Source organism: Myotis nattereri (genome assembly GCF_964212035.1).
Source record: "Myotis nattereri genome assembly, chromosome: 5".
NCBI lineage: Eukaryota > Metazoa > Chordata > Mammalia > Chiroptera > Vespertilionidae > Myotis > Myotis nattereri.
Window position 1 is genome coordinate 29,990,361 of NC_138080.1, and position 17,955 is coordinate 30,008,315.

At 51.5% G+C, this 17,955-nt stretch overlaps 1 protein-coding gene across 3 annotated transcripts in view; it reads right to left on the bottom strand.

Annotated features, from left to right (window-relative positions):
- The window catches only part of ATCAY (ATCAY kinesin light chain interacting caytaxin), a 35,221-nt gene that overhangs the window by 4,477 nt on the left and 12,789 nt on the right, over positions 1 to 17,955 (bottom strand). For 2 of the 3 annotated variants that reach the window (XM_081092232.1, XM_081092233.1), the window contains exons 3-11: positions 12,556 to 12,614; positions 11,967 to 12,188; positions 10,498 to 10,683; positions 10,110 to 10,212; positions 8,910 to 9,041; positions 8,229 to 8,315; positions 4,272 to 4,370; positions 3,086 to 3,121; positions 938 to 1,009 (exon numbers count right to left, since the gene is read on the bottom strand). In XM_081092232.1, coding sequence (XP_080948358.1) covers positions 938 to 1,009; positions 3,086 to 3,121; positions 4,272 to 4,370; positions 8,229 to 8,315; positions 8,910 to 9,041; positions 10,110 to 10,212; positions 10,498 to 10,683; positions 11,967 to 12,188; positions 12,556 to 12,614 — 996 coding nt within the window. Of the gene's footprint in view, positions 1 to 937; positions 1,046 to 3,085; positions 3,122 to 4,271; positions 4,371 to 8,228; positions 8,316 to 8,909; positions 9,042 to 10,109; positions 10,213 to 10,497; positions 10,684 to 11,966; positions 12,189 to 12,555; positions 12,615 to 17,955 lie in introns of all 3 variants that reach the window. The other variant, XM_081092231.1, reaches the window with a different exon arrangement.

A 17,955-nucleotide genomic window follows, 5' to 3' on the forward strand; every position in this document is an offset into this window, starting at 1 on the left:
AGAGACAGGAAACGTCGGAAGGACTTCCAGAGGCGAGGGAGGGGCCGGGCCCAGGACATTTGTCTACCTGTCCCAGGGCGAGGGGCTAAAGGACTCTCAATTGCTATTTGGTGGATTTTAAAACAAGAAGGGGGAGGGAGGGAATGGGAGTAGCTGCTAAAGGGTCTCCCCCTGGGCTAAGGGGAGGTTCTGGAACTAGGAGAGGCACTGAATGCACTAAATGGTGTACTTTATTTTATTAAAATATCTTTTCATTGATTTCAGAGAGGAAGAGAGAGAGGGAGAGATAGAAACATCTATAATGAGAGAGAGAACCACTGATCAGCTGCCTCCTGCACGCCCCCTACTGGGGATGGAGCCCACAACCCTGGGCATGTGCCCTGACTGGGAATCGAACCGTGACCTCCTGGTTCAGAGGTCGACGCTCAACCACTGAGCTACACCGGCCGGGCTCCATGGTGTACTTTATAAAATGGTTCATTGGATGTTATGTGAGTTCCACCTCCATTAAAAATAAACGAGTGAGGAAAACCCAGGAGAAGGGAAGGGCCGGAGGCACCCTGTCCCTAGACCTTAAGCCAACAAGTAACATGTTCTGTTTCCATGTTGTCCAGCACAGGAGCCCTGAGCCCGGAAACGTGGCAAGCAAGACCGAGGAGCGAACTTCTAAATTTTATTTACTGTGAATTTGTTTCAATTTCAATAGTGGCCCCAGAAGGGACAGCTCAGGGTGGAGGGAAGAGTGACCCCTACATGGAGCATCTACGGGGCGGGGGGAGGGGGTAAGCATCACGCTGGCTGGTTCATACCCGAGTTTGCGTTTCATCATCCTGGTCGCATCGGGATCATGAAAACACGGTAACGCCGTGACCACTTTTACCGGACGTTCTGCGGGCCCCGCAGCCCGGTGGGTATCAGCTCTCACCTGCGTCCTTACCTGTGCTCCGCAGGCGCTGCCTCCGGCTTCTCTTCCGACCTGGGCAGGACCAGCTCCGGCTGCGGCCTTGCGCTGGGGACACAGAGAAGTGGCAGGGATGACGAGGCGCTGTGGGGGTAGGGGGATCTCGGCTCCCACCGGCCTCTCTGACCCGGGCCCACTGTGGCCTGAGAGCAGTTTGAACAGGGAGGTTTTTGCTGCCCCCAGGAAATGCGGGGCCCGGGGGGGTGGTGAGAAGTGGTCACCCAGGGGCTAATGAAGACGAGGCAGCTGTGAGGAAGCGGGGACAGGGGCGGGGGAAAGACCCTGAACCATTCCTTCTGAGCATTTATCTCAGCGTTTCCCCGAGAGGCATGTGTCCCATGGATGCTGGCCCCCCTGTGCTATGGTGCCAGAAGGTGGGAGTCCTGCTTGTGTTCGGTCTGTATTCCTGTTCGTGGCTAAAGCTTGGCAGGCAGGAGGAGCACAACAGGGAGAGAGAGAGAGAGAGAGAGAGAGAGAGAGAGAGAGAGAGAGAGAAAAGGAGGGAGAGAGGAAGGGAGGGCGGGAGGGAGGAGGAAAGAAAAAGAAAAAGGAAAGAGGTATTTCCACTTCATGCCCATTGAGATGCCTACTCTCAGAAAAACAAAGTAACAAGTTATGACAAGGATGTGAACTGGAACTCTGGGCCCTGCTGGTGGGAAGGTAAGTGGTGCAGCCACTGTGGGCAGCAGTACGACTCCCCTGTGTGAGGTCCCCAGAGGAGTCAGGTCCACGGAGACAAGGCAGCTGATGGGGGCCAGGCGCTGGGGGAGAGGTTGGTGTTTAATGGGACAGAGTTTCAGTTGGGGAAGATGAAGTGTGGGAGCTGGATGGTGGTTATGTTTGCACAACAGTGTGAATGTACTCAGTGCCACTGGGCGGCACTGGTTAGAAATGGTTAAAATGGTGAATTTTACATTATGTGAGTTTTTACTACAAGTAAAACTTTTTTAAAAAAATGACAGGATGAATGAAGAAAGGGAGGGAGGAAGGAAGGAAGGAGAGAAGAGCTAGGAGAGGAGTGAGGAAAAATTCCCGAATGGCAAGGGATGGTGAGCCCCGCCCGCCCTCCGGCCTCGCCGCCTACATACTGCCCTCTGTCATTATCAAATGACGCTGTGTCTCATCTGCCCACAGCACCCGGCCCTGTCGCCAGGACCCGCTCTCCCCACTGGGTGAGGTGTCCCTCTCTTTTGCCATTTAAAGAAACTTCTGGACCAGGAATCGCTCTTAGTCGCCTCTGTGTCCCTGGATTCTAGCCCAGAGCCAGGCAATGATACACGCTTTCCACCTGTTGAAAGCCCCAACTCTCGGACAGACTTGCTGTGTGGCCATGAGCAGGTACCTTGCCCTCTCTGAGCCTCACATACCTGGGCTGTAAGATGCCATTCGTATCCTGGGCCTGCCTGGCTTTTGAGGGGCAAGGGATGTGAAAGTATCCAAGCGATGGGCTAAGGCAGTGGTTCTCAACCTTCTGGCCCTTTAAATACAGCTCCTCATGTTGGGACCCAACCATAAAATTATTTTCGTTGCTACTTCATAACTGTAATGTTGCTACTGTTATGAATCGTCATGTAAATATCTGATATGCAGGATGGTCTTAGGCGACCCCTGTGTAAGGGTCGTTCAACTGCCAAAGGGGTCGCGACCCACAGGTTGAGAACCACTGGGCTAAGGGCTCTATAATTGGGCGGGACCAGAACCGTCTGGAAGGTCTGTGACATACTGGATCTTATTCATGAGAAACGAGCCAGTAAGGCATTAAGTGGGCACGTCTGGGCCTGTTGCGGTGAGTGTGGGGCTCGTGTTTCCTCTGTAAAGGGAGACCTTGATATCTCTCATCATGATTACCATGAGCCCACTGCTTTGCAAGTGGCTACACTGCTCCTGACTTTCCACTGTAACCCCCAAGGCCACTGTGAACTTTATATTTGCCTAATGTCGTTCTGTGACTCAGTAGGGAAATCAGGATTTGAACTCGGGTCCGACTCCAAGTTCTCGCGAGAAGTGCAGGGCCTCTAGTGTGACATTGGTCCCTGCAGAGCCAAGGCCATCGGCTGCTCCCCACAGGCAGGCCCAGCTCCGCGCCAGCCCCCACCCCGCCGGACAGGGCCACTCTGCACAGACCTTTCTCTCCTGGCCTTGAGCCTTTCCTCTTCAAACCTGGAAGAGAGGAGGAGCAGCATGTCAGACACAGCCCTCCTTCCCCGTCGGTACACTGCCCAGGAGCTCTGGATGTAGACCTGGCTTCAGGGTAGGAAGTACCGCCGGAGCTGACAGCCTGCTGGCCTTTCCATGTTCCCTGCAGCTGCTCTGCAAGCCCCCCCAGGGCAGGGAGTATCTGCATTGTTGATGTATTCCAGCACCTGGTGTAGATGCGACTCGGCAGACATCTGGCCTGACCCAGGGATGGAACAGAGCCGTGATAAAGCAACACACCCCTCCACTAGGGCAAAGCATTTCCGTAAAGGGCCGGAGAGTAACTATTTTCAGCTTTGCAGGCCAGTCTTGGTTGCACCAACTCAATTCAGTTGTAGCTTGAAAACAGCCCTAGTCCAGTGGTCGGCAAACCGCGGCTCGTGAGCCACATGCGGCTCTTTGGCCCCTTGAGTGTGGCTCTTCCACAAAATACCGCGTGCGGGCGCACACGTACAGTGCAAAGTTGACTTAAGACTTTAAGTAAAGTTTATTAAGTTAATTTTAGGGAACGTGGTGGAGTGAAAGAAGATGTAGTGTCGAGGATTGAGAAAGGTGTGTTGAGATGGTTTGGACATATAGAGAGGATGAACGAAAGGAGATAGAGGAAACAAGTATACAAGACGAGTGTGGATGGGAGAGTTGGAAGGGGTCGACCTCAGCGAACGTTCTCAATCAGATTGAGGACGTTTTTAGCAAAGGCCAGCTTAGGAGTACCCTAATTAAGTGAATAACAATGTCCCTACCTATATAGTTTAAGTTTAAAAAATTTGGCTCTCAAAGGAAATTTCAATCCTTGTACTGTTGATATTTGGCTCTGTTGACTAATGAGTTTGCCGACCACTGCCCTAGACCATCTGTTAATAAGTGGGTGTGGCTGTGTGCTGATAAAACTTTATTTATAAAAACAAGCTGTGGGCTGTGGCTTGCTGGCCCGGCCCCCCACTAGGTCCCAGGCCCACTGTACTTCCTAATTTCACACGTGTTTGTTTCACTGATGCCTTCGTCCTGCTGCTCTCCCGCTCACATCCGGTTTTGGGCAGCTGAGTGGGAACCTGAGGAGCCTGGGGGCCTTGAGGATGCAGGTGGGGCCCTCACAGGGCATGGGGACACTCACTGTAGCACGCAGTCTGGGATCTGCACGTGCTCCATGGGGATGAGCTGCTCCAGCTCTTCCAAGCTGTGCACATACTGGATCTTGTTGATGAATTTGACGCTGCCAGGAGGAGGAGACGATGTGGTTACCCGGAGCCAGGAGGAGCGATGGCAGACAGGGTGGCACTCATAACCCAACTCGAGGATGCCCTAAGCACCACGCTCAAATCTCCCTCCCCACCCAGTGCCAGGCTCCACCCTCTACCCTCGTGGGGTGGACAGAGCAAGGCCTGGGGGCTCCTGGCAAGAGGAGAGGGGTCCTGGCCCCGATCCCCACTAAGCACTTGTTTAAAGGAAGCAAAGAGGCAAGAGGTTCTAACAGACTAAGTATCCTCTTCATCCGCCTAAGAATTGCTCCTCTGCGTTCGTTCTCCCAGGGATGCTTTCCTGGCGCTCTCGCCCCTGCTGGGGACACCAGTCGTCATCGGGGCACAGGAAGGCACACGTGGGGCTGCTGACCACCCTCCATTCTTTCGGGATGAATGGCTCCTTCCCGTCCAAGCCTGGACTCAGGCTGTCGGCACCAGGCCGTGCTTGATCACCAGCACGCTGCTTTGAACTCACGGTTATTAAAAAATATTTTTTCAACTCAAATCTAGTCTTGGTGATATGGAAAATACACTTTTTTCCAGGGAAAAGAAAAGTTTTTAACAATGAGAAATGTAAGGCCAAGAGAATACAACAGCACAACAAAGAAGAAAACAGCCCCCAGCTGGTTTGGCTCAGTGGATAGAGCGTCGGCCTGTGGACTGAAGGGTCCCGGGTTGGATTCTGGTCAAGGGCACATGCCAGGGTTGTGGGCTCGATCCCTGGTGGGGGGTGTGCAGGAGGCAGCCATCAATGATTCTCTCTCATCATTGGTGGTTCTATCTCTTTCTCTCCCTTCCTCGCTGAAATCAATAAAAAAAATATTTTTAAAAAGTTTGCTAAATAAAAAAATAATAAATTTAAAAATTAAAAATAAACAGAAGAAGATAAGTAATAATAAAAAAGGAAAGATATGCCCTGGCTGGTTTGGCTCAGTGGATAGAGCGTCAGCCTGCGTGCGGACTGAAAGGTCCCAGGTTCGAATTTGATCAAGGGCACATGCCTGGGTTGTGGGCTTGATCTCCAGTAGGGGGCGTGCAGGAGGCAGCCAGTCAATGATTCTCTCTCATCATTGATGTTTCTATCTCTCCCTCTCTCTTCCTCTCTGAAATCAATAAAAACATGTGTGTGTTTTTTTTAAAAGGAAAGATACAGCGAAATGTCTACAGAGTGTCAAGAAGATTTATATCTATTTTTAGAGATTAGACAAAAATTCAGCTCAAGCTTTCTGGCATTCAGCGATGAGTTCTGCAGCTCACAGTGCCTATAAGGGAAAAATAAAGCAGTTTCTTCGCAGAGGCCAATGGGAACTGATCGGGAAAGACAGAGTTTTCCCATGGGCAGTCACAAAGCGGCCTTGTGTACTGGAATGAACAACGCCCACTGCTTTCGTGCAGGTCGAATGCATTTTTTTTATTAAAAAAATTATTCTCACAGCACGAGGCCTCCCTCCAGTGGGCGTGACAGAGGTTAAGGGTGAGTAGGTAGAGAGCGAGCCTCAGACCCGGGCAGGAATCGTGTCCCCACCTGTCTCACCGGGTTGTCTGTTCTGTGCCTGAATATGCCCGGTTCCGCAGGCTCCGGCGGACAGACTGGATTTGTTAGGAAGGATTTCTCTGTGGTGCCCAGAGCCAACACCTGCTGCTCTGAGTGCCGGTCTATAAATACAGGCAAAACTGACGTCATGAGGGTGTGGTCACACCCACCATGCCCATCACTGGAAACAGATACCCACATGTCTGCCGTGACTGTGCTTCTGCCTGTGAGCTGAGCTTTCTGACTCATGTTGGAGCGGGGGGAGGGCGGGGGCGCGGTCACGAGGGAGAATTCCAGGTCAGTGGCAGCACATCCCCAACCTTCGGTTAGCACGGAACACTCGGGGGTTTTCTTGGAGATGCAATCACAGAACCTCGGGGTTGGACTGCAGGTCAGAATTGGCCTCCGCTTTCCTCAGCTTTTCTGTTACAGATTTTTAAAACTGACTTTTAGAGAGAGAGGAAGGAAGAGGGAGAGAGAAACATCGATGTGAGAGTGCAGATTGGCTGCCTTTGGCACGCCCTTCTGGGGATGGAGCCCGTAGCCCAGGCCCTGACCGGGAATCGAACCTGCAACCTTGTAGTGCCCCAGATCATGTCCAACCAACGGGGCCACACTGGCCAGGGCCACTTTCCTCAGCTTTCAAAGGAGAAGTGCATTTTCCTCCCCTCTCCCCTCTTCTCTCTTTGAAAGCTCGAACCAAGATCCTCACAATTTGCCGTGGGACTAGCAACCAAGAGCGAGTGAATGGTCTGCCTTGGGCGATGGGATATTGAGGCCAGAACACCGTTCTGTTAGGCCATCTCACCGTTTTGCCCAGTGGGTTCATCATGAGCACAAAGGATCCATAGCTAGTGTATCGTTCGCCTGCTTTCACTATTACGAGTCCTTGAGCACAGAGCGCCTGAAGTTGCCTCCTTGCAAATCCTTCAAGGCAAAGTATGGGCCCGACTCTCTCTCTCTCTTTTTTTTTTTAATTTCAGAGAGGAAGGGGAAGAGAGAGAGAGAGAGAGAGAGAGAGAGAGAGAGAGAGAGAGAGAGAGACAGACATCCACGGTGAGAGGGAATCATGGATCGGCTGCCTCCTGCACACCCCACACTGGGGATGGAGCCCACAACCTGGCCATGTGCCCTGACCAGGAATCGAACCGTGACCTCCTGGTTCCTAGGTCCACGCTCAACCACTGAGCCCTGCTGGCCGGGCTGGGCCCGACTCTGAAACGCATCACAGATTCGTAGTTGGGAATGTGGAAATGAAGAAGGATCTTGACTCAGTTCAGTGTTTGGCATGATGTTAAGTTAAATATACGTTCAGTTTGTATGTGATTGACTAGAGCATGTAAATTTGGGTTTCCTTGCTCTGTTTTTCCAGGTGCTTCTATATTGTGCAGCAGAGGGCGAACCCAGCAGGCTTGGAGGACCCAAACCCTCACATTGCAAGGAAAGAGCTGGCTCTTGGTACGCGTGGGAGATCACCTATAAGCTGAGAACTGTCCTGCCTGGTAAGAGTGTCTTAGGTGACCCGGGCCTCCAAGCCTGCCGTGCCGTCTGTGCTAACGGTGTGGCTTAGGGTGGGGGCCTTGAGCCACGTACTGTCAATGTGATCTCTGGAGTCTCTGAAGACCGAGTGGGTTCGGGCACCTGGTGCTCCGTTCCCGTGTGGCTAAGCTTGCTGGGAGATTCAGGGCTTTTGGCACAACCGGGAGGGGCTCACTGGAAGCTCATTTCCGGTTTCTCCTAGACTCCCATGTGCACCCGTTTCCTTTGCCAATTTTAATCTTCATCCGTTCGCGGTAATAAACCGGAACCATGGGTATAGCAGCTTTTCTGAGTCCTGTGAGTCCTTTTGTTAAATCATCGATCCCAAGGGGGGGGTTTCACGTGTTGGTTCATTGAATGATTGGCCAGGAGTAGGTCAGACCCTCTTGGCATCCTAATGGCTCCCCCACAAATTCTGGAGTGAACGGAGCTGGGTTCCCTCCTGGGGAGCGTGGTGGGCTAGTGACCTTGCTGTGTGAGTCTGGGTGAGTTCCTGGACCTTTCTGAGCCTCAGTTTACTCATCCCTGAAATGGACACGATGACACCAGCGTCTCAGGGTTAAATGGTAAAAGGTATCCACCATTCAATATGGGAGAGCTGATTATTATTTCTCTCACGTTTGTCGCTTAATAACAATACCTGCGATTGAAAAGTGTTTAAATTAATACTACCTATTTAGCATAGAGAAGTTGGGAAACGCTGATTAAAAATAAAAGACACAGCCACGGGGGATCTGGACACAGGTTGCCGCCTCACCTGATGAAGGGCCGGGAGATGGCCAGCACAGTGCGGATGAACCAGGACGGGTGGACGATGATTAAGGACTTCAGGTTCTTCCGTAACCTGCGTGGGAAGGCAGAGGCAGCAAGATGGGCTCCTGGGGCAGGCCCTGGGGAGGGAGGGGCTGCCTCCTCCGCCCTCCCTGGGGCACCACCACGTTACAGGGAGAAGGCAGAGGCTCTGAAAGCTAAGCCCCTTAGCGGAGTTTGCAAGTGGTGGAGCTGTCTCTCTCCTAAATTAGAGTCTGAGCAATTTTCCTTTGTCACGCTGAATTGCATTCCCCCGTCTCCCCCCAAATCCATAACTCCTGGGTCCCGAGAAGGGGACACTATTTGGAAAACAGGGTCTTTGCAGATGTAACACTTTCAGGTGAGGTCAGACCAGAGCAGGGTGGGCCTCTAATACATGACGAGTGGCGTCCTTGTGAAAAGAGGAAATTGAAGACACAGACGCACACTCAGGGAGGTGCCATGTGGAGATGAAGGCAGAGACTGGGGTGATGCATCTACAAACCAGGGGGCACCAAGGCTTGCCGGCGACCACTAGAAGCTGGGGGAGCACAGCAGATGCTCCCTCAGGGCCCCAGGGTCTCCCTCTGGAACCAGCCCTGCTCGGGGTCCCCTTGCACCGGAGGCAGGCCCCGCCCGCCCCCCTCACCTTCTGTCGATCATCTGGTAGCACTTCTTCAGCCAGCTGATGCCGGGCATCCTCCGCCGGGGGGTGGCACCATTCAGGTACACGATCATGTAATCCTCTGCCACCAGGAGTTCCAAACTGCTGATGACGTACCTGGTCACAGGGCACGGAGGACAGGGGACCCAGTGAGAGTGATCCCGAGTTAGAAAGACCCGGGTCCTGGGACTGGACACCTGTGGCACCTGCTCCCTTTGCCATCCCCAGCCCCAGCTGCGTCACCCATACCTGTGCAGGAATTGTTGGCTGCGCCAGCCACACTCTGGGGGTGGTGGTGGTGGATGTGATTAACCCCAGCCCACCCCAAATTTGTGTCCGTGAGTATAATGATCATAGTAGTTACTATTTAATTGAGCACTTACTATGTGCCATGCTTTATACGCACGACTTCACTTACTATCTCCACTAATTCTGGGGATGGGTCTCAATAGCCCCAGATATAGCTGGGGAACAGGCACCCACCGTGGGTAACTCATGGCACCAGATGTTAGGGACCTGGGGTCCCTCCTGGCTCTATCTCTCTCTGCGGGATTTCAGAAAAACCCTTTCCTCTCTCTCAGTCTCTCCTTTCCCATCTGTAATTGGGAGACTGGGTTCCCTGGTCTCTCAGGCCACTTCCCATTCTGCCCTCCCACAGGTACCTCCTCATCCTCCGGCCCGCCTGGCACCCAAGCCCTGCTGTGTGAGAAGGGAATCTTCATAATAACGACAGTGAGTGATCATGACTTACAGAGCTCTTACTGCCATCTGCCCGGTGCTTTGTATGTATTATCTGGCTCCGTAGCAACAAAACGCTACCTGTGTGTCCTTGGGCAAGTGACTTACTGCCTGTGCCTCGGACTCTGCCCCTGTCGAATGGGAGGCGCCCACCCCACAGGGTTATGGGGAGGATGGAGTGCGTCATCACGGACGCAGCACGCAGCCTCATGGCTGCCGCATAGCGAATACTCAATACATGACAGCGACGCCGACGATCATGATTGCACCGATGAGGCCCAGTGGGTGAGCAGGGAACTCAGATCCAGGTCTGCTGGTGGCCCAGCCCCTGCCTGGTGCCAGGCAGAGCCCCCTCCCAATGTGGTTCGCACAGCCTGGTCCAGCCCGCTGCCCTCAGGAATGTCGGGGGGTGGGGTGGGGGGGAGGGTGCAGCCGGCGGCCACTTACAGGAAGAGGTGCTCCATGAGGTAGTGGTAGTCGGGAGAGCTGCTGTCTGGGAGGAAGCAGGCGGCAAAGACGATGATGGCACTGAGGCCTTCACCATAGTACCCTGGGGAGAGACGGGCAGAGCCCTCGCTGAGCTCTAAGCTCTGAGCCGCCCCAGGCCCCTGACCTGTCCTGCCTTTGGTAGGGAACGCCAGCCATCCTCCTAGGCACCCCCTATGTGCACCCGGCATCCATGGCTCATCCTCATGCACGTTTCACCCCCACCCACCCAGAGACGAGAGCTTAGCATCCCCGTGGCCCCTGAAGAGGCTGGGGTTCAGACGGGGCCACTGAGGGGGCTCCCGTTGCCCAGCTGGAGTCAGGAGGGGGCCCAGGGCTGTGGCCTCACCTCCGTGGGTCACCACCCTCATGTAGGGCCGGATCATGTGCAGGTCAATGCGATGCTCCTGTTCTCCGATGATCACTGTCCGCCACAGGCGCCCGTTGGCGGCACTGCCGTCCTCAGCCGCGCCGTCCCCGAACAGATCCGCGCTGGCCCCGGGCATGTTCTTGGCAGCGGCCACGGGGGTGTCATCTGGAAGGGAGGCCTGAGTTTGACGTCTCGTCCCAGCCTCTCCCAGCTCCCGCTGCTGCCCATGGCCGCAGAGCCCCCATCTCTCTCCCCAGGCCACAGGCAAACACCTGTCCTCTACTTCGCTCACCAACAGCGTTAGCCTGAGGCGGCTGGGAAAACGAGGGACCTGGTCGTCAGAATGTCACACCCAAGTAACTTTCTTCCAGGCCATGGCACACAGGACCGTGCCCAGGGTGGGTGTCAGGCCGCCAGCCGGGGAGAGCTCATTTCTGTGAACGGCCTGCTTTCCCTCTCTGGGCATCGTTCCTGCTCGGCCACTCTTAGAACATCCACCTCGGTCCCACCTCTCGCCCTGCGGGCCTCCTGCCTCAGGAAGTGACTCTCAGGCCCCCACCAACCCCAGGCATCACCACTGGCTCCTTCCTCCCTTTATATTCCACACCCACCCAGCAGGTTCTGCGGTTCTGATTCCATCCACTCTGATTCTATTTCTGTGGGTGGCCACCGCCATCGCAGGCTTTCTGACCTGACCTGTGCTTTTGTCTTGAGATGTCAGATCAACTAAGATCCCCGCAGCGAGACCTGCCCTGACCACCCTTCCAAAGGAGTCCCCCACACCCAGCTCCCCCAGCTCAAGAGGTCTCATCTTGAGCATTTAGGGTATTTGGGCCTGGATCATTCTCTGGGCAGGGAGGGGGGTGGTGTCCTGGGCACTGTGGGGTGTTGAGCAGCACCCCTGGTCTCCACAGATGTCACCAAACATTGTTCAGTGTTCTTTGGGGGACTGAATCACCCCTCAGGTGAGACCCTGCCCCAGGCCTTCACCTCCCCTAAGGTGCTCACAGCACTGATGACCAGCTGCTACGACCTCACACTCCGTTCTCTCATTGCCTAGCGTCTGTCTCTGACCAGTGTCGTGCAGGCGGCACCCTCTCTTCCTGCCGTATTCCCTCCACACCCCACGTCGCAGTTGAGACCTGCTCCCGAGTAAATGCCCCACAAACACGCGTGGGGTCAGCTGGAGGCACTTTCTTTTGGTCTCCGTCAGCTTTGAGAACCATGTTCCCCCAGAAAAACCCAAGTTTACAAGAAAAACATCCATGGAGTTGTAGAGGCAGGAGGATCTGGAGATGTGCCGTGAGCCCTGAGTTGGAGAACCTGCCCTACCCGAGCCTGCAGGGATGGAGGAATTGCTCTACCAAGCTGGCCCCGGAAGCCAGTAGGGCTGCCGAGTGCGACGTGGGGCCAGGCAGGTGCCACGAGCAAACCCCGAGTTCACTCACCTTCCCACTCCAGCTCATTGCCGTTCCCCAGGAACTCCAGCGAGTCCGTCTCATCGGGGGTCTCAATGTCATCCACGTTAATGTCCAGGTCATCGGGGGTGTCCAAGAAGTCGTCCGACAGCAGGGAGCCCTCGCTCTGGTCCAGGGAGATGTTGATCTCCGGGGCCACCAGCGTCTTTCGCTTGCGGTGGGCTCCGTTGAAGTTCAGCGTGTTGGGAGGGGCTGTGGGGAAGCAGGAAAACAGAAACAAAACAAAACAAAACAGGTGCTTTTTCTTTCTTTCTCCTCTTCTCCACTTCCTGACCCGGTGGGAGCTGCACCCCATTGTGTGGTAGGCTCACTCCCTCTATTTAGTAAATGAGAAACTGGAAGCACAGAGAGGTTGAGTAACCAGCTCAAGGACACTCAGCAGCACCCCTGTGCCGACCTCATGACGGTGCCCACATGTCTCTCGCCCACCGCAGCTGCTTTCCTTGCAGGCCTCGGAGCAGAGCTACCCCCTTTCCTGACGTGCCTCTCAGCAGCCACAGCCTCGGGCATTTCTACAGTCTCGGGCGGAGCACCCCTTTCTGCACGTGTGGAAACTCACAGGACTGGTCTTCCGCTGGGCTGCCGAGCGCGTCCATCCCCGTCTCTTCCCGGAGTGGCCTGGGAGCCCAGCCAGGAGGGGCATCGATCACCAGGCACCAAAAATCCAGCAACCGGAGCAGGGAGTGCAGACAACAACAACAACAACAGCACCCGTTTAGCTCTGGGAATCGTGGGCACAAAACACATCTGTGCATTAGCACAGAAAGTCAGAGCGCCCCAGTGCCGGAGGGCTCCCTGCAGAGAACATAATGGATATTGTCTTTCCATTAGGGAAAGCCAAAGCTGAGAGAGAGGGAGGGTCTCGTCCGGGGTCACACGGTTTTACACACTCTGGGATATGAGCCACATTCTTCATGGGGTGGCTGCAGAGCTTAGATGCAGCAAGAAGTTTTCCAACAGACATGGCAGTCAACCGGAAGCTCTCTCCACGGCCAATGCTGGGCAGTTATTTGGATTGTAAGCCAAAGAGTAAAAGAAAATGTCCATGAGACCATATGGGTCTAAAGAAATGACTGAGTAAATAACTACAGGGGAGAAGAGACAACTTATCTGCACAGGAAAATTCCAAATAATGTATGTAGATACTCTGCCCTCAGGAGATGGAGGATGGCTCCCTGCGCTTTCCTGTGGGCTGGGCAGCACGTATGGTGCCAGGTGGGTGCTGGAAAAAGCGGAAGAAACCTGCCCACACCCTCAGGCAGGGGCTCAGGTCAACGTCAACAGTGGTGAGACTTGCTGACACGTGACCCTGGTTCTGAGGGGATGGAAGGGCCCTTCACTGTGGGGTCTTCCTCTCAGAACCCATCACCCTGGTCTAGTCATGAGAAAAACACCAGACAAACCCCCAATTTAGGGATATTCTACAAGATCCCTGACCCGTCCTCCTCAAAACTGTCAAAGTCACCCCAAACTAGGACAGTCTGAGAAAATGTCACAGCCCAGAGGGGCCTATGGAGATGTGAGGACTGAATGTTACCTGGGATCCTGGGTGGGCTTCTGGGCAGAGAAAGGATATTAGGAGAGAAGGACTATGGATCTGAATAAACTGTGGACTTGTCATGAATCATGTATCAGCGCTGGTCCATTCATTGTAACAAAAGTACCAGCCTGATTTAAAATGCTAATCAGAGGAGGAACTGGGTGTGGGGTATATGGAACCCTTCTGTACTACTGGTGCAACTTTTCTGGAAATAGAAAACTTCTAACAGGTATTTATGCCGTTTTATTGACTAGCCTTCCGATGCTGTACTGTACATCCCTGTGACTATTTTAAGTACCAATATGTACTTCTCAATACCTTCCCCTTTTTCACGCAGCCCCCCACCCAATCCCCCTCTGGCACCCATCAGTCTGTTCTCTGTATCTGTGAGTCTGTTTCTGTTTTATTTATTCATTTATATTGTTCATCAGATTCCACATACAAGTGAAATCACATGGTATTTGTCTTTTTCTGACAGACTTCTTTCACTTGGCGTCATATCCTCTAGGTCCATCCATGCTGTCACAAATGATAAGATTTCATTCTTTCTTATGGCCAAGTAATATTCCATTATAGATATATGTACCACTACTTTTTTTTTTTTAAAAAATGTGGAACGCGTCACAGGATTTGCTGGACAGCCTTACGCAGGGGCCATGCAAATCTCTCTTCTCTGTATCGTTCCAATTTAGTATATGTGCTGCCAAAGCCAACACAACCACTACTTTTTTATCTACTTGTCTGTTAATGGCCCCTTAAGTTGCTTCCATGCCTTGGCTACTGTAAATAATGCTGTAACGAGCATGGGAGTGCATATGTTCTTTCCAATTCCTGTTTTGGGTTTCTTCAGATACATACCCACAAGTGGAATCACTGGGCCACAAGGCAGTTCTACTTGTAATTTATTGAGGGCCCTCCATTCTGTTTCCCATAGTGGCTGCACCAATATGCATTCCCACCAACAGTGCACAGGGGTTCCCTTTTCTCCCCGTCCTTGCCAAGGCTTGTTGTTTGTTGTTTTATTGGTGATAGCCATTCTGACAGGTGTGAGGTGATATTTCATTGTGATTTTAATTTGCATTTCTCTGATTAGTGATGTTGAGCATCTTTTCGTTTGTCTATTGGCCATCTGTATGTCCTTTTTGGAGATGTGTCAATTCAGGTCCCTTACCTATATTTTAATGAGGTTGTTTGTTTTTTGGTGTTGAGTTGTATGAGGGTTTTTAAAAAATTAAATTTTTTTTCTTTTTTTTTTTTAAATATATTTTATTGATATTTTACAGAGAGGAAGGGAGAGAGACAGAGAATCAGAAACATCGACGAGAGAGAAACATCGATCAGCTGCCTCCTGCACATCTCCCACTGGGGATGCGCCCACAACCCAGGCACATGCCCTTGACTGGAATCGAACCTGGGACCCTCCAGTCCACAGGCCGACGCTCTATCCACCGAGCCAAACCGGCTTCGGCTAAAAAAATAAGTTTTGGGCATTAACTCCTTATCAGATGTATCCTTGGTGAGTAAGTTCTCCCATTCAGTGGGTTGTCCTTTTGTTTTGTTGATGGTTTCTTTTGCAAAGCTTTTCAGTTTGAAGTAGTCCCATTTGTTTATTTTTTCTTTTGTTTCCCTAGCTTGAGGAGGTAGATCAGAAAAAGTATTACTAAGAGAAATGCCCGAAAATAAAAATAAAATCTATTTTCTAAAAAGATAGAAACGTCAAAGATTTTACCGCCTGTTTTCTTCTAGGGTTTTTATGGTTTCGAGTTTTACATGTAGTCATTAGTCCATTTTGAGCTTATTCTTGTGCTAGTATATGGTATAAGAAAGTAGGCTGGTTTCATTTCTTTGCCTGTATCTGTCCAATGAACCAAACACCATTTTATTGAGTAGACTGCCTTAACTCATTGTATGTTCTTGCCTCCTTCGTCAAATATTAATTAAGCACATAGGAGTGGTTTATTTCTGGGCTCTCTATTCATGTTCCTATACAGTGGGACCTTGACTTACGAGTTTAATTCGTTCTGAGACCGAGCTCGTTAAGGAGCTCGTTAACTCAAATTACTCTATCAACTCAATGCAAAAAATCGGCTGAGAGACAGCTCGTATCTCAAAAACCTTGTTAGTCTAGTCGGGGACACTCGTAAGTCAAGGCCCTACTGTATGTCTGTTTTCATCCCAGTACCATGCTGTTTTGATTACTATGCCTTGCAGAATAGTTTGGTATCAGGTAGCGTGATTCCTCAAATGTTGTTCTGTCTCACGATTGCTATGGCTATTCGGGGTCTTCTGTGATTCCATTCACATTTTTTGATTATTTTTAGCGTTCTGTGAAATACATTATTGGCATTCTGATAGGATTTGAGGTGAATCTATAGATTGCTGTGGGTAGTACGGACATTTTAGCCATGCCCCAAGCATGGCCCGTGCTTCCATTTATTTGTATCTTCTTTAATTTCTTTGTTCAGCACCTGATAACTTTCCAAACACAGGTCTTTTACCTCCGTGGTTAAGTTCATTCCTAGGTATTTTTGTACGCAATTGTAAATGTGATGGTTCTCTTAATTTGCCTTTCTGATGGTTCATTATTGGTATATGAAAATGCAACCGATTTCTGGATATTTATTTTGTATTCTGTTACTTTCCTGAATTTATCTATCAGTGCTAGTAGTTTTTCTGTGGGATCGTTAGGATTCATTATATACAGAAAAAGCAATTTTAAAAAACGCTGCCCTCTATGCATTTGTGCCCCGCTAATGCTTGGTGGAGAACAGATGTGCGGAATGAGACCTGTCTCTCTGGTCATGACCAGACTGTATTTTGGAGCAACAGCTCTGACTGCCTGAGCGGCACCCACAAGCTCCAGGTCCTGTGCTCCCCGGGGACCTGGAATATCCCAGGCCAAAGGATCTGCAGCGTGCGTGGGCTGTCCAGCCTCTAGCTGTGGGGCATGCTGACTCTGGGAAGCATACAGCCTTCATTCATTCCTGCCTCTTCAACCGAAAGGGGGGCTGTTTAGACTGGGAAGGACGGTAGAATGCGCTTTCCTTTCAAACACTCTTTCTTCCCTCGCCTCTGTTCCTTGTAGGGGATGACCTGGTACCTTTTGCAGGGTGGAACCTACCCATGCTTCTTCCTTTTCCTCCCTCCCACCTTTCCCCATGCACCACGCATTGAATGTTCTTTGAGTAACCACTCCCTTCCAGGTGCTTTGAAGGGTTTTGGAGGTACAGGGTGAATCAGATGTTGCTCTGCTCTCCTGGAGGTCAAAAATGGAGCCGAGGCCCTAAGAAAATGAAGACATCCGTCCACACGAACACCCATACTCGAATGTTCACAGAAGCACGACTCACAATGGCCCAAAAGTGGAAACAACCCAGATATCTATCCACCGATGAATGAATAAACAAAGTGTGACCCAGCCGCACAATGGAATATTATGCAGCCATGAAAAGGAAGGAAGCAGGGACTCATGCTGCAGCATGGGTGGACCTCGAAAACTTTATGCTAAGTTAGAGACGACAGGCACAAAAGGCCACCCAGTATGTGATTCGTTTATGTGAAATGTCCAGAACAGGCACACCTAGCGACGGAAAGTGGGTTAGTGGTTGCCAGGGGCTGGGGGTAGGTGTGTGTGTGTGTGTGTGTGGGGGGGGGGCGACTGCTAAGGGGGACAGGGCTCCTTCTTGGGGTGATAGAAATGTTCTGGAACTACACAGAAGTGATGACTGCACAACATGGGAGTGCACCAAATGCCACTAATTCGTGCATTCAAAAGGGTTAATTTTATGTTACATGAATTTCACCTCAACTGTTTTTTTTATTAAATATTTTTAATTGATTTCAGAGAGGAAGGGAGATAGAAACATCAATGATGACAGAGTATCATTGATCGGCTGCCTCCTACATGCCCCACACTGGGCATGTGCCCTGACTGGGAATAGAATTGTAACCTTCTGATTCATAGGTCGATGCTCAATGCCGAGCCCTGCTGACTGGGCTCAACTGTATTTTTTTTTTTTTTTTAAATAAAGGCAAGCTTCTAATAAAGTCAGAAGAAGGTTTTAAAGAGGCATTTCATGCCCTAACTGGTTTGGCTCAGTGGATAGAGCGTCGGCCTGCGGACTGAAGGGTCCCGGGTTCGATTCCGGTCAAGGGCATGTACCTTGGTTGTGGGCACATCCCCAGTAGGAGGTGTGCAGGAGGCAGCTGATCGATGTTTCTCTCTCATTGATGTTTCTAACTCTCTATCCCTCTCCCTTCCTCTCTGTAAAAAATCAATAAAAATATATTAAAAAATAAATAAAGAGGCATTTCATGTACACACTGCTCTGTTCCTCTTCTCTGTAGCTGCCGCCCTTGCTCTCAACATGGGGGGGGGGGGGGGCGGGGCTGCTGACTCATGACTCGGTCCAGGGTCCT